General features: G+C 40.7%; 1 protein-coding gene across 3 annotated transcripts in view; it reads left to right on the top strand.

The window, feature by feature from the left end:
* The window catches only part of VEZT (vezatin, adherens junctions transmembrane protein), an 83,209-nt gene that overhangs the window by 23,452 nt on the left and 44,645 nt on the right, over positions 1–15,112 (top strand). For all 3 annotated transcript variants that reach the window (XM_036762141.1, XM_036762142.1, XM_036762144.1), the window contains exon 2: positions 10,966–11,100. In XM_036762141.1, the coding sequence (XP_036618036.1) occupies positions 10,966–11,100 (135 nt within the window). The remainder of the gene's footprint in view (positions 1–10,965; positions 11,101–15,112) is intronic.

Raw genomic sequence — 15,112 nt, 5'->3', positions numbered from 1 at the left:
AAAAGCTACCACATCTCACGTTTACTCGGACCTCTCTGCCTTGTGTGACTATTTGGATTTGGGAGAGCATTCTTCTTGTAATTACCGTGAAATATAATAGTGTGATCCAAACAGATCTAATCCTAAGCACACCAAGGATTTTTTTCTTTGATAGTAGAATACTCAAAAATTTTTATTGTATTAGTGCAGCTCAAGCACAAACAATATCCCTCCAATTGTTTGTCTTCCTTTATTTCTGTCAAGTGTTTTGTAATTGTATTTGTTTAATAAGTTTTCATGGTAGATTGAATCCCAGATAGTTTATGCCTTTGTAGCTATTTCGAATATCATTTCTTCCCATCATCTCTTTGTGGTCTTTTTAAATATTCAGGAACGAAGGATAAAAAAACAACAATTATTATATAGCATTGTTAATTTCTACATTTATCAAACAGTGAGTAAGCATTTATTAAATGCCTACCATGTACCAGACAGTGTGCTAGGTGCTGGTGATACAAAGAAGTGACCATTCCTGTTCTCAGAGAGATGACATTTAAAAAGGGAGGAAACCCCGCCTCCCCCCCCCCACACACACACACCTGTGGGCCATTTATTTTGTATCCTGCCTCTTTATTGAAGCTCTTGTCTTGATAAGTTTCTTCTCTGATCACCATTTTGCCATGTGCAATTAGGGATAACTTTGCTCTTTGACACTGTCAGGTATTTAATTTCTCTCTCATATTGTTATCAGTAGCATTTCTAGAGCTGTGTCAAGTAATTGTGGGAAGAGGAAGCATGATACCTTCACATACACGTACACACACACCCTCCAGTTACCAGGAAAGCTTCAGGTACTTTTTCCATTGCAAATAATACTAGCACTTGTTTCTGATATATTCTTTTTTAGAATATGAAAAAGGGCCATTCCATATCTTTTTAAAAAAAATAAGTGATATCTTGTGTCAAATATTTATTCTGTAGCTAATGACTTAATCATGTTGATTGTTGTTTTTTAATCTTTATGTGATTTATTTTGTTATTTTCCTAACAGTGAACCATTGTTGCGTCCCTAGCATAAATCAAGGTGTTGGTGAATTTTTTTTATCATTACTGTAGTCTTTTTGCCAGTATTCTGCTAAAAAATTTTACATCCGTGTTCATTATTGAGATCTCTGTTCCTTTTCAGTTTTATCCATTCCTAGCTTGGGTGTCATGACTGTTGGTCTGGACTTCTGGTTTCATTCATATAAGAGGCTTATTGTAAGGAAGTAGTACATATTGTGCGTGTTCTACAGTTTCTATTCTTATTGAGGTATTTGGGACACTGAGAGGCTAAATGACTTGGCATAGGGCCATACAACCAATATTGTCTCAGGACTTGAAACCAAGTCTTTCTGATTCTGAGGTTGATTTTCTCGTCACTACTCCACCTTGCCTTTCTGTCAGAACAAAATCAGTACCATATCTGTCTCATGTAAAGGAGTTTGATAGAGTTCCTCCTTTCTCAACTATTGTAAATAGTTTTTTTAGGCTAAGTATAAATTATTATTTAAATATTGATAGAATTCTATTTCCTAATATGCTAACAAACTGAGACTTAAAGAAAGTGGATGATTACCCAAAAAAAGGATAAAATACTCAGATTTTTTGCAGGAAAAAGAAAGAGGCACCTTAAATAACCCAACATCAGAAAGAAAGATTTGGCAAGCCACAAATGAATAAAGTAAAAACTCCAGGTGGTGACAGATTTTTAAAGAATTCTATGAAACATTTATTAAAACAAAACTATGCCAAGAAAATTAATCTAACTTCTCTAGACATCTGTTCAGGTCTGTAATTTTCTTTTTATTCATCCTTCTGTTAGATTTGTCCAGCTATAAATGTAGAGGACATAAAATCCAACCCCCTCATTTTATAGATGAGAACACAGAGAATAGGAGAGGTCAAGTGACCTGCTTCATGTCTGGATCTTCCTGATTCCTTATCCAGCTCTGTCCCACACCCTGCTACCTCTAGATCCTTTAAACTCTAAACCTGTTGTCTGTCTTGACATTGTGAATTTTGATTGCTACTTGTACTTTTTTGAAATATCCTGATAGAGTAAATTTTATTCTAGCATCTCATATTCATTGTTATAAGTTGTCAATTAAAAAAAAAACTCCTGTATGCTGCAGATTGTTGGGGTTTGTTTTCTTATTTGTTGTACCTTTTGCTTTCATTTTATGGAGGAGTTTAATCCACCAGTTTAATGTTCAAATTGTACGATTTTTCACTTTCCTTCCTTGTTATTTATTTTTCATTCCTTCCTCTCTTAAGTCAGCCACTTGGTCCCAGTGGTTAGGTTTGCTTGCTCTAAAGGGATCCCTGAATTCTGCACAGATGCTCCCCTCCTCCCTTCTCTTTGCCTGCCTTATTCCAAGTTCACTGATTTTACTTAAATCATTAAAAAATAGCTATCACTTACCATATGCCAGGCACTATGCTGTCTTTATAATTACTACCATATTTGATCCTCACAACAACCCTGGGAAGTAGGTGCTATTATTACCCCAATTTTACAGATGAGGAAATCTGTAGCCCCTTTTTATTCCTCTTCTCCTCCCCCACCCTCACCTTCCTTCCTTCATCCCAGATAAGTATACAGGTTCAAACTCCCTACCTTCCTTCATCCAATCTTTTTACTTTGAGTAATACATGGTTGTGGCCCCCTTCTCCACAGAATGTTCATTTCCTTCATATTCTTCCTCTTTAAGGCACGCACCTTCAGAAATGAGAACACCACCAGAATTTCTTTTCAGGGCCTCAGAATCTTTAGCAGTGCTCCCTAGCTTTCTTCTGTTAGCATCATTCAGGCCCACACATTTGACAAATCTCTGGAGATTCTACATCACATTCTGACTCCATGCCCTGGGAAGATAAGAGAACTTCCAGTTATTTATCAACAAGTGGCTGCCCCTGGAGCCTGTAGCAGGGAGCTCCCACCCACCACTGCCCGCCTCTTCCGACCATTCCCTTATGACAGGCCCTTCTGGATCCACTCCTCCATCCCCTCTCCCCCAGAAGACAGAGCCTCAGAGCAGATGCTTAGCTCCAAATGTTTAGTGAGCCTTTCCTCTCTCCCAGGTATCAGAATACCTCTTCATATTCTCTTTTCCTGTTTTTACCTTGAAGCACTCCTGGCATTCTTTCAAGGAACCCTTCATTTCTCCTTATAAACTGGAGATAGGAGTAGCAATCCTACAGCCATTTTAGCTTCTCTTAAGAAAGCACCTTGAGAGATAAGCAGTGGTTACCTGTCACTTACTGGCTTTCATCCTGCAAGTTAGCTGGAAATGAGATCTTCAGTATTCTGCCATTAATGTTGGTAGCGCTTGTGCAGGATTTTTATGGCTAACTGCCCATGCCATACCTCTTTGCATTGTGGGTGACTCAGTCAGTGGGGTTCCTGAGTAAGGTTTTATTTATTCACAGGCTTCCTGCCTTTTCTTCTTGGAAAAGCTTATTATTATTGGGTTGCATAAATGCCTTTGTCAATTAGTAACTTCCTGCAAAAGCTCTAATGTGAACAGAGGCTGTCCACAGCTGTTGACTATGAGGGGCCCTCAAGCAGAATCCAATTACTTTTCAGCTTTTCCTATCCCTTCTCTGCTCTCCCATCAGGTTTTAGAAATCACCTGTCTTGCTGCTTTTCTTTATAATGAACCAAAGTCTGGCCCTCTGCACATTCCACCTGTTACTCCTGAAAAGATCAGATCTAATCTCTCTTGGACGTGATAAACCATCAAATACAAAAACAAAGCTGTTGTATTCCCTGTGAGTTTTTTCTTTTCCAAACTAAACATCTCCTGACTCCTCATCTAGTCTTATATAACATGGTTGAATCCTCTCACCCTTGTGATTGCTTGCTGTCTCCTGGATGCATCCTGGTTTTTTTAATTAAAAAAATTTTATTTAAATTCCCATAGAATGAAATTTTCCTCGTAACAAAAGCAACTAAGCAAAAAAAGGATCGTGTCTGACAGTATATACATCTGCAGCATTCTACCATGAAGAACATACGTGTTTTCTGTTCTCTAGGATCATTACTGGTTTATGGTTATTCAGAACTTGGCTTCCTTTCAGCGATCTTTTCATTAATCATTGCCCCTAGTAAAATATGGCACCCAGGACTGAACACACTGTGACCAGTGCCCCATTTCCTCCAGTAATGAAGGCAGGGGTTGTGCCAACAAGTAAGCTGTCAAGTGTACCACCCAACACCAGAGGATGCTCTGAAATATCAGCCATGCTCCCAGGACCATTCTTTGCCTCTGGCAGCTGCTATGACTTACCACATGGGTTTTGCCCTCTGTGGGTGGTGATGACCTGGGTTTCTAGGGATTTGTTGTCAGCCAGTCAAGAAGTATTTATTAAGTGGCTATTAGGTGCCTGGTCGTGTGCCAAGTGCTGGGAATGTAAATAGAACCCTAAAGATCCTTATAAAAAGGATCTGAAAAGGGTAGGTGGGGTTGGAGAATGGAGAATGGTATAGAAAGTCCCATAGGAGATGAGTCCACAGGGAACCCTAGAGAGGCATGAAGACATCTTTAACCTGTGTTCCTCCTTAATTTGGAGGATCTGGGAGGACCAGCCAATCAGAAGATAAAGTCACAGGGCCAGAGGTATCCATTTATCCAGTGGGCTTCTTAGTTCACAATGCTGTGCTCTACCGAGGAAAAACCTTGCCTTTTTGTATGAAGGGAATAAAAATATAAATTTGTAGGATATGTCCTTATAGACCACATGATCCATGAAGTCCAGGTCCAAACCCCCCACCCTTCATTTGCTGCAGGCAAACCACAAACCCTGGAGCTTTGAGAAACTGTTTAGAAGCTTACATCAAACTTCTCACTCCCCATCTTGGAGGGAAAGGGAAGAAGAAGTCCTTGTGAACTCAGGGCCCCATTGAAGAGGTTTGGGGTTGAGGGGTGCTCGACACCCCAAAGTACCGACACGCTGGGTCCTGCCGAAAGAATTCAACTCAAACCTTCTCAGCCAAGGGGAAAGACAAGTTTATTAAGGGTTTGCCATAATGGGTTGTCTTAAGAAATCCCACCCTTTGTGATGCCTGTTTTCACAAGCGGGTCAGATTCAATCTACTGAGTCAGATTGAATCTGAGTGCCTTCATGGAGGCAAGATGGAGATTATGTACACAAAGATTGCAGGAGGGATTGAGGGGTGGTCTGGGGTGACTAGAGGAGGGGTTTAAGGAGGGACTTGAGGAGGAGTCTAAGGAGGAGCTTGATGAGACTGAGATGAGGTCAGACTCCAGGGTGGGAAATAGCTGAAGGCTACCAGGAGATGACAGACGATAGAGGGCTAGGGTAACAGAACTAGGGTATAAGATATTTGGATCAGGATCAAGGGTGGGAAACAGCTGGACTATAGAGGGCTAGGCTAGGCAGAGACTTGGGCCCAGTTATAATGCAAGGCCCATGGCCTTAGGGGAAGGCCAGATCCAGTTGGAAGACTCAAGGGGAGTTCAAGGCAGCTCCCAGAGACTGTGCTCCAGGTTCAGAGGGGTTCCCAGAGACTGTGCCCTCATCACCATGGCTAGTCGGGGCATTTGAAGTTTGACCCAGGTTCTATACCATTGTGCTTTCTCAGTGGCCTCTGCTTGCTATTGGTAGATGTTAACCCACATAGACACACACACGCGCACACACACACACACACACTTTTCAATTCTTTATCTACCAAATAAAATACCAACTCCTTTTTTTTAATTCATACAATGTGTTTATTGTCTAATCCAAAGGTGTATGTGGGATAAAAGACCCTCACCGATTAAAAGTTAATAAGGAGCAATCTCAGGATGGGAACAAAAATAAATTTTATTCAATTCTCGAGAATTGGGCATCCCCTGCTACAGGGACTCCAGGAAGGGAGGCGCTTTACAAGGGGCTAGGCGCCCATAATTGTACCTAACACAAGAGAATTCCTGCCCACCTCCGACCCTTCTCACCATTGGCTGGGAGGTGGGCTTACAATCTGAGCATGAAAGCTAGACAAAGAACCGGGAAATTGAGGCACAGAAACTCCAATTCCCATTCCCTTAGTTAATGATTACAACTGAGGTGACATCTATAAATCTAAAGAAGGAGAATAGGCTAAGGGGAGACCCTCTCCATTCTTTACAGTAGAGAAAAACAGGTCGTTATGACCCTGTTCTTACTGAGCAAATCTTTAAACCAGAAAAACTTTACCAGAGGCTGAGCCATCAGACTTTCACGGCTTCAGAGTTTTTTTTTTTTCACTTGCCTATTTCTTGATTTTTAAACATTTCTTAGTATGGATATAGATACATATTTATACATATCTTCCCTGTGAAGTCTTCACATTTTATTTACCTCACACAGGTGTCAAACTCAAATAGAAATGGATCCTTCTGGGGTGCATAGTGACTTAGAAAACCACAAATTAATGTTACCTGTGTTGTGTTGTATTTTTATTTTTTAAAGATTTCCCAATTACATTTTAATCTGGTTCTGCCTTCACTCTGAAGTTTTGCTGGCCACTGGTTCAGGCATGTTGGAAGATAAAAATTTATATTCCTTTGAGCAACACACCCTCGGGTAAGGCTTATGTCAGGGCTGCACTTACAGCCCTCTGGCCCTCTTGCAGCAAGCCAAGGGATTTCAGGTGACCTGTGAAAAATGTAGAGAAAAACAGAAATCCTTTGGTGTTGCCATGAGCCTCAGGCTGAAGGCCGCAGGTTGTGAAGGCCTGCTCTGTGTGGACAGAGAAAAGAAAAGAGCTGTATTGCCCAACTGGCAGTTCCTCTTTCTCCTCACACAGGTTGTTTGTCCTTTGTTCAGCAGAAGGGTGATGCCATGACATGCAGGTGAGCTCTTGAGACTCTAATTGAAGGCCCTCTACAAGCTGGCTACAGCTCACCCTCCCTCTTGAGCCTCTTGGCATTTGCTTCTTACACTCTTCCTTCCAGTCTGCCCACTTTGTCCTCCTCTCATCCTGCTCTTTCCTTTCTGTGTTCCTTGCTGTTTATTGCTCTCCTAGTCTGTCAGCATTTATTAAGCCACTGGGCATACAGAAGAAGTGACAGACAGTCCCTGCCCTTGAGAAGGAGCTCGTGATCTACTGAATCTAGAAGTAGACTGTCTCTGCCCACTCAGGTGCCACTTCCAACAGGCTGACTTGATTCCACCACCCTCCCACTCCCCCCACACGAGCAGTTTCACCTTCATTGAGTCTCTTAGATTGCTTTTATACCTTTGTTCATTTTCTAATTTGTATTATGGCTTTTTGTTACATGTCCTATTCCCCCAACTTGAGGGTAGATGCCTCAGAGACAGGAATTGTATTAATTTTTCATCTTTGCCACATCAGTATTTAACATAGTATAGCATAACTCATACATAGGTATTTAATAAATATTTGCTGATTAAAATGTGAATTTTACCTGTGTTCGCTTTAGGAATTAAAACTTTGAGTATGAAAATTTGCCATAGAAAATGCACAAAATCGTCACTATCAACAGTCTGGAACCAGCAGTTTGATTTTGCTGTTTATGTTTAATGTCTTGTGTTCTGAAGCTGTGCTGGAAAGGACTTTGTTACTCAAAGAACTCTACATTATTTAACCTTTTCTATCACTTTTTCCAACAAGACTTCCAGTCAAACCTGTTTGCAGAATTTCTATTTCACAAAGTCAGATATGTAGTCCTTACTAAATTAGACATCACAAATAAAAAGGAAAGTAAAGGCTTAAGACTATTAAATAATTGCTTCAAGTATGCCTTTATGTATGTGGTCATAAGTTACATGTAATTTATATTTTTATACCTTGAATCACTTTTAAATGTACTGGGGGATGTTGATTTTTAAAAGAATGCAAACCTTCAATAATATTTAAAAACCATTGGGTATCTCCCACTAGCAGAGAACGCTGCTAAGCATGGACATTGATAGGGACTTTTCATAGAGACACAGTTTATGCCCTCATGAAGCTTAGTCTAGCCAGGGGAGAGGAAACAATCAGTGGTTATGCGAAATGTTACATAAGTGCATAAGAACCCAAGTAAAGTGATAAGTGAGGTTGGCCCAAGAAGAGCCAGAGAAGGTTTCCTGGAGGAGCTTTAAGGGAGAGAAATTTAGGAGATGAAAGGGGAGGGGAAACATGCTGTAGACACAAGACAAAGCCTGAGCAGAGACAAGGAGACAAAAAATGGACAGTGGGTGTTCAGGGCTTCTAGAGATCTGTCAAGTCTGGCTGTGCTCTAAAGTGTGCAGGGAGGGGAGTGATGGGAGATAAGTGAAGTAAGTGATGCTGGGATATGATGGGCCGTGAAACTCCAGGCACAGAGAAGAGTTTGGACTTTATTCCAGAGGAAATGGAGAACCACTGGAATTTTTTGAACTGATGTAGCATAACTGATATCCATGCATAATAAAGATTAGTCTTACAACAGCAGTAAGAAGGCTGGATGGAAGAGGGAAGAGTGGGAGGAAGCACATGGGGAGAAGAGAGGAGAGGGACAGATGGGGGAGGTAGCACAGGAGGAAGGGTAGCAGGACTTCAGCTACTTGGATAGAAAAAGTGAGAGTTAGGGAAGTGCTGAAGCGCTTAAACATTTTATGTTTTCAGTAGGCAGTTGGAGGAGTGATTGAGATGGGAGTTGGAGTGGAGATGAACTGCTTAGGTGGTTTCTATCTCCTCTTGTTAGCTAGTGATGGTTTTTAAGTCCACAAAGAGTAGAACTGCAGATGTTAGTTAAAGCTGCCTTGAGAAATGAACATTGAAGTCAAAATATAATTTGGTAGGATTGGAGAAAACCACTTCAGCCAAAAGAAATACAAGAAACCTCATACACAGCATGTGGGAACTCTCAGGAAATCCTTGTGGCTTACTATTCCTGTAAATTTCAGCTGAGAGAAAACATACATAATACCAACAACAGTACCGGATACCAACAACAGTACCAGAAAATGACAAAAACAACCCATCTGGATCATGAATTGGCCAAGTGCCTTCAAGTGCACTAAGATTGCCCTGATGGGTAAAAGAAATTGTTTAGGAAAAAAATAAGCCATGTCCAACAGGAAATCCAAAACTTTGCAGAAGAAGCACTTTGAGGAAATTACTTTTGCCAATCATAGCAAAAAAAGAAGAAGAAGAAGAAAAAGAAAGGTGACTGAGGTTCTTAAGTGAATGTGGAAGCTCAGGAGTGGCTTCTGACTTAAATGGATCATCCCAGTTTTATCCTCTAAGAAAGATGATACTAAAGCAGCACTATCCACTTTCCAAAATTTCCAGGTCAGATTCAATATACTTAGTAATAGCACCATTGTTCTTGGCTTAGATTTACAAAGGAAGATCCAGTGTGTAGGCATCCCAGGCGCCAGGATTTCAGTAAGGTGTTTTCACTAATAGCTTTTCTTCTCTCACTACCTAATTGTACCAGATGCTTTGTAGCCCTAAAAGCTACATTCAGTACTGCAAGCTACCAGGCTTTGTATCTAAGAGAAGGCAGAATGACTTGAATAGAAAAAGATTAGACCGTTAGAATGCTCCTTAATGTATGGCTACCTCCGATAAGAGGAGAGCCCATAGGTATCAGATGCTGGTCTGATATGAAATGGAGTTCACTGAGGAAAGAAGTTGGCAGTTTGATCAGGTAGCCTGCTTTGGTTCAGTCAGTGGCAGCTCCAAAAATGACTTAGCTTTGGACTTAACTAAATCTGAAGGATTTAGTTCCAAAACTAACCCAGTTTCTCTTGTTCCTCAGAATCAGATATGAAATGAGACGCAGTCTTATGCCCCATGGTCACTGTGGCCTATCCTAGGCTGGATTCACACTAAATTGTCATTTGGAAGTAAAAAGGATAGGAACTAGTCCAGTTAGCACCCCATTCCATGCTCCTAAATGAAGTTGATATGGGAGTACAAAGCACATGCCAGGGCTAGTGTTAGAGGGCATTTGTGACACTAATGTCAAGTCTGAGGTTTAAAGAGGCCCAAAAGCTCAATTTAAAATGCTATTTGAACGAAATGTACATCCATATGTCCAGATGTATGCTGAAACGGTAATATTGAACTCTTCATCTTAATTCTGTATGCTTTCACAGGAAGTTTTACATTTTCTCAAATCTTACCATAGATTCCTATACCATATATATACATGTATATATATGTACGTACATGTGTATATGTAGTATTTTGTACAATTTTTAAGCCCAAGAAGATTGATACACATTCTTACCAGATGTATTCTGTTGGGACCAAAATCTGGGGAGCAGAGGAGCAAAAAAAAGATAGTGTCTTCAAGGACCCAAGGCCTTTAAACAACAACAAAAATATAGCCTGCTACTCTTTAGGACTCCAAAATCATTCTTTAATGCAGTATTTGAGTGGTTCCTTGTTCCCCTGCGGCTGTAATTTATTAATTTCTACAAGGTATTTTTTGAAATCAGAGAGGTCTTTATAGAAAAAGGCTTTTTTCTAAAGGGGAAGATTGGGCATGTGAGAACAGATAGCAAAGTTGAGTGGATGATATGATGAGACATTTTTAATGTTCCCTAGTTGACAAAGGAATCATCTTATTTGATCCTTATAAAGCTTTGGGGCAGGTGGTGCTATTATTACTCTTTCGGTGTTCTTACAGTATCCAAGCTAAGGAAGTGTCAGACTTTGCACGTGCCCTGGGTCCCCCAACTCTCAGTACAGTGAGGGTTCTTTCCAGCCTCAGAGACTGGACCCTAAAATTCTTGAATGTTTGCCTTCACTAGGAGAAAGCCAATCCTTTCTACTGGCTAATTTTATTTGTTTTAGTTTTCATTTGGTAGGTTTACTTAACCGTTTCATCCTTACTCATTTGTTGCTGGCAGCTGAAGATTGCAGTTATATTGATTTTCATACATTCTCAGTCTTTTCTGGGAAATAACCCTTGGAACATATTTTAATGCCACTTCTCTTTTTATCTCTTTCAGAATTCTCCACTTTACCAGTACTTGCAAGATTTGGGACAAACTGACTTTGAAATATGTTCTTCCGTGTCACCAAAAGCAGAACAATGTACCTCCGAGGAGGGACAGCAAGAGAATTCTACCAAGATGCCATCAAATGTGAGTAGCTGCATGCTAATGACTTGTATCATTTACTGGAGAATCACCTCACTGAGTTGTTTTAAAAAAAATCTGTTCACATTAATAAGTATACTTTTTAAAAATTTCTTCCAGGCCCTAAGCTCCACTACACCCTGCTCTGCCTCCCTCCCATGAAAAACACCAAAAAATTTAAGGATTTAATTCTGATTTCATCACTCATTGTTCAGGACAAATGTTTAATATCTAGACTCCAAGATACTATTACATCATGAGACCTAATATGAAAGTGGTTTATATAAAGTGATGAAATGAGGCTACATATACTTACATATTGAGCTTCCTTTATAGCCATCCATCAGGGAGATAAGCTGTCAAGAAGTCTGGGTTGAAGAGGTAGGCCTGGACTTTGCAAGCCGTGTGCAAGGATGGAAAGTATGATAGTAGATCTGGTGATTGAAGGGAAGCTGCGGATACTGTTCTTTTGTTCCTTTTCCAGCCCTTGTTTGTTACAGGACTGTAACAATATTCCAAGGACTGACCTTTGGTTACCTGGAACCAAACAGATAGTCTTAGATGGGGGTGGGGAACATGTGGCCTTGAGGCCACATGTGGCCCTCTAGATCCTCAAGGTTGGCCCTCATTTGGGGACCTAGAGGACCCCAGAGGAGGGAGGTAGAAGAAAGCCAGCAAGAAAAATTCTAGCCACTGCTAAAAGTACTGCTACATCAAACTAGATTTTGGAAGGAAGGACTAGATGTATAACGAACACTGGAAGTTTATGTACATGTGTGGTGAAGAGATTGCTTTCCCATCCCACTGTTCCCCATCCTCATCGTGGTAGGTACTTTGCTGGCAGAGGGCTTTCCAGAGGGGACCGCAGCGTTGGTAATTTCTGCTGGGGCCTCTATTTCTCTGAGCTAGCCAGCAATAGCGTAGGGCCCATACCAGACACAGGACCAGAGTAAACAGCCATCTGTATCTCTCTGTCCCTATTTTGTTTAAAAAATAAGAATATTCTTAGGAAGGCCCACATCTTATCAGATCATTCCTTAATTGTCCACTAAAACTGCAGTAGGAGAGTGTCCACAACAAACTCCAGCTACTTCCTATGTTTTGCTTAAGTCTTTGTCACCTTTGTCAGACCGCCAGCTGCTGCTGTTTACAATGGTTCTCATTTAGCTTTGGTTCTTCTACCTCTTCATTTAAATGAGGGTTCCCTCCATCACTGCACATCTCCGGACAGCTGCATCCAGCCTTCTCCTGCTCAGCCTCTTCCCCCTTAGTTGACTGATCATGGTAACAAACACATAATCATCAACCCGGCCTAGACTTAAAGAATCCCACCAGTTATTGCAGGCATAGCCTTTAAAACCCCAGGATCGCCTTCATGGCATCAGAGCTGCATGTTTAGAAGCATTGTTTGTGAATATGTAATGGGACATTATGTCGAAGGAAGATTTAGGCAACCTTTATTTTAACCTATGAACATGGATGCTAAAGGGCGTAGCACAGTTTGCAGTTGTTGATGGATCACTGATTCAGCAAACTTTTATTAAGCACTTACCACATGCAGGAAATGAACTGGTGCACTAGATGGAAAGAGGAATAAAATATGGGCCTTTCCCTCTATATGTGGGCAGGCAGGATGTATAAACAGTTCATAATGCGAAATAGACATAATTGTAGAAAAGAAATACAGGTTGCTGCAAGAATTCAGGTGAAAACGTATTTGGGAAAAAGAAGATGTGAGAAAGCTAATATCAGGGAAGGCTTGTGACATTTAGGCTGGTTCTTGAAAGATTATACCAGTGAAGACATCCCAAGACATGGGATCATAACAGGGAATATTAGGCAGGAATATGACATGGACATGGGAGGTGGAATAAATAGTGGTAACACATGGAGCATATTCACAGAACAGCGAATTGTCCTGTGTGGTGCAGGAGAAAGAGGGAAGGGTAGGTTGGTGTCACATTATGAAGGACCTTGAATTCCAGGCTGAGGTGATTTGTGTTTTATTTGGTAAGCCATGGCTCCTTGAACAGTAGAGCTACGTGGTCAGATCTTTATGTGAAGAAGATTAATCTGATAGTAGTGTATAGGCCATATTGGAGCAGGAAAGTTCTAAAGACTCTTGCAGTAACCCAAGCAAGAGCTCATGAGGCCTAAAGCAGGGCAGTCAAAGGAGGTTGCAGAGGTGAGCCGGGTGGAACAGGAGAGTAATTGAATGGAAGTAGTGAGGAGAAGGAGAAGTCAAAGATGACCCCAAGGTCGTAAGCATGAGTGACCAGGAGAACGGCTCATTAATGGTTTGAATGGAGGGGGGATGATGAGTTTAGCTTTGAACATATTGAGATTGAGGTATTAAATCAGAACTGTACCCCAAAAGCTATTCAGTTGCATAAGACTCAGCAATACCACTACTAGGTCAAGGAAGAAGAAAGAGGATCCATATGTACAAAGACATTTATTGCACCTCTTTTTCTGGTAGTAAGGAATTGGAAATTAAGGGAATGCCCATCAATTGGGGAATATCTGAACAAGTTGTGATAGACAATTGTAATGGGAAACTATTATGCTACAACAAATGATGAAGGGGATGGTTTCAGAAAAGCCTAGGAAGACCTGTATGAACCAATGCAAAATGAAGTGATTAGAAATAGGAAAACAATTTATACAGTAATAGCAATACTATAAAAATCATTGATTCTGAAAGACTTGGTAATTGATTTATGTGATGACCACCCACAGTTCCAAAGGACTCATGAGAAAACATACTATCCACCTCCAGAAAGAGAACTAATGGACTCAGAATGCAGATTGAAGTGGATTTTCTTCTATTTCTTTCTTTTTTTGCTTTTTTGGGAGGGCAAAATTAGGGAATATGGCTAATGAAGAAATGTGTTTTGTATGCATATTTGTATTTGTAATGGGTTCTATTTTTCTTGCCTCCTCAATGGAGTGAGGAGGGATAGAATTTGGAAATGAAAATACAAGTGAATTTTTAAAACAAAATTTTAAGAGATCGAGGTCTCAGAGATGCAAAACTGAGAAGTGATAGAACTATGCAGGTAGATAAACAGCTACTAAGAGAGAAGACTGAGCTGTGAGGAATACTTTCTTTATAGGGCTGAAAAATGAAAAGAACCATCAGAAGAGGGCAGAGAAGCCGCCCTGGGATTATTAACCTTTCTGGGCCACAGGCCCCTTGGGCAGTGAAGCCTGTGGACCTCTTCTCAGAAGAATGTTGTTAAATGCAGAAAATAAAATAGAAATACAAAGGAGACCAATTATATAGGGAAATTTATCAAAATATTTAAAAAGCAGTTTCTAAGACATTAGGATACAAAGCCCTGATCCAAGAGAGAAGAAAATTACCAGTAAAGTACAGTGTTACAGAAGCCTAAATCATAACTGGCGTCAAAGATAGGCTGGCAAGGATAGTGTCAGATGCTTCATCCAGTTACTGAGAAGGAGCTTTGGGATTTGAAAGAAGGTTCCCCTGCCACTGCCCAAACAATAATGGCAGTGGAGCGCTGCAGAGTCCCGCTTTCATCAGGTAAAGTACTGGTGGTAAATGAGATGGGGCCATACAAAGATCGGGTGATATTTGGCCTCAAAAAGAGATGAAAGCAGGACCCATGAGAGCTGTCTTTAGGGCAGTCCTGTAAAAAAGAGCTTGGACTTTTTCTGCCTCATCCCAGAGGGCAAAACCAGGAAATCTTGGCAAGGTGGAAGTTTCAGATTTTGGCTCACATAGGAAGAAACTGGCTAACAATTAAGAGCCCAGGAAAAAATGAGCCAACCCAGGGGCTGCTAGACATCTTCGCACAGAGACTGGAGGACCACTTGGTAGAGATGCTATAGAAAAGATTCCTATTAGGTATGAGTTGGAATAGATTAGAGTTCCAGCCAGACAAGATCCTGAGAGTAGAACATTCTTTCAGAAAGTTTGGCAGTGAAGAGAAAAGAAAGAAGGGTAACAGGGAATGAAAGGAAAAAAATAGATGGAATGACAAAGTAAAATCTT

This window comes from Trichosurus vulpecula, chromosome 5 (genome assembly GCF_011100635.1).
Source record: "Trichosurus vulpecula isolate mTriVul1 chromosome 5, mTriVul1.pri, whole genome shotgun sequence".
NCBI classification, from domain to species: Eukaryota; Metazoa; Chordata; class Mammalia; order Diprotodontia; family Phalangeridae; genus Trichosurus; species Trichosurus vulpecula.
This window is presented reverse-complemented; position numbering and strand designations above follow the sequence as displayed.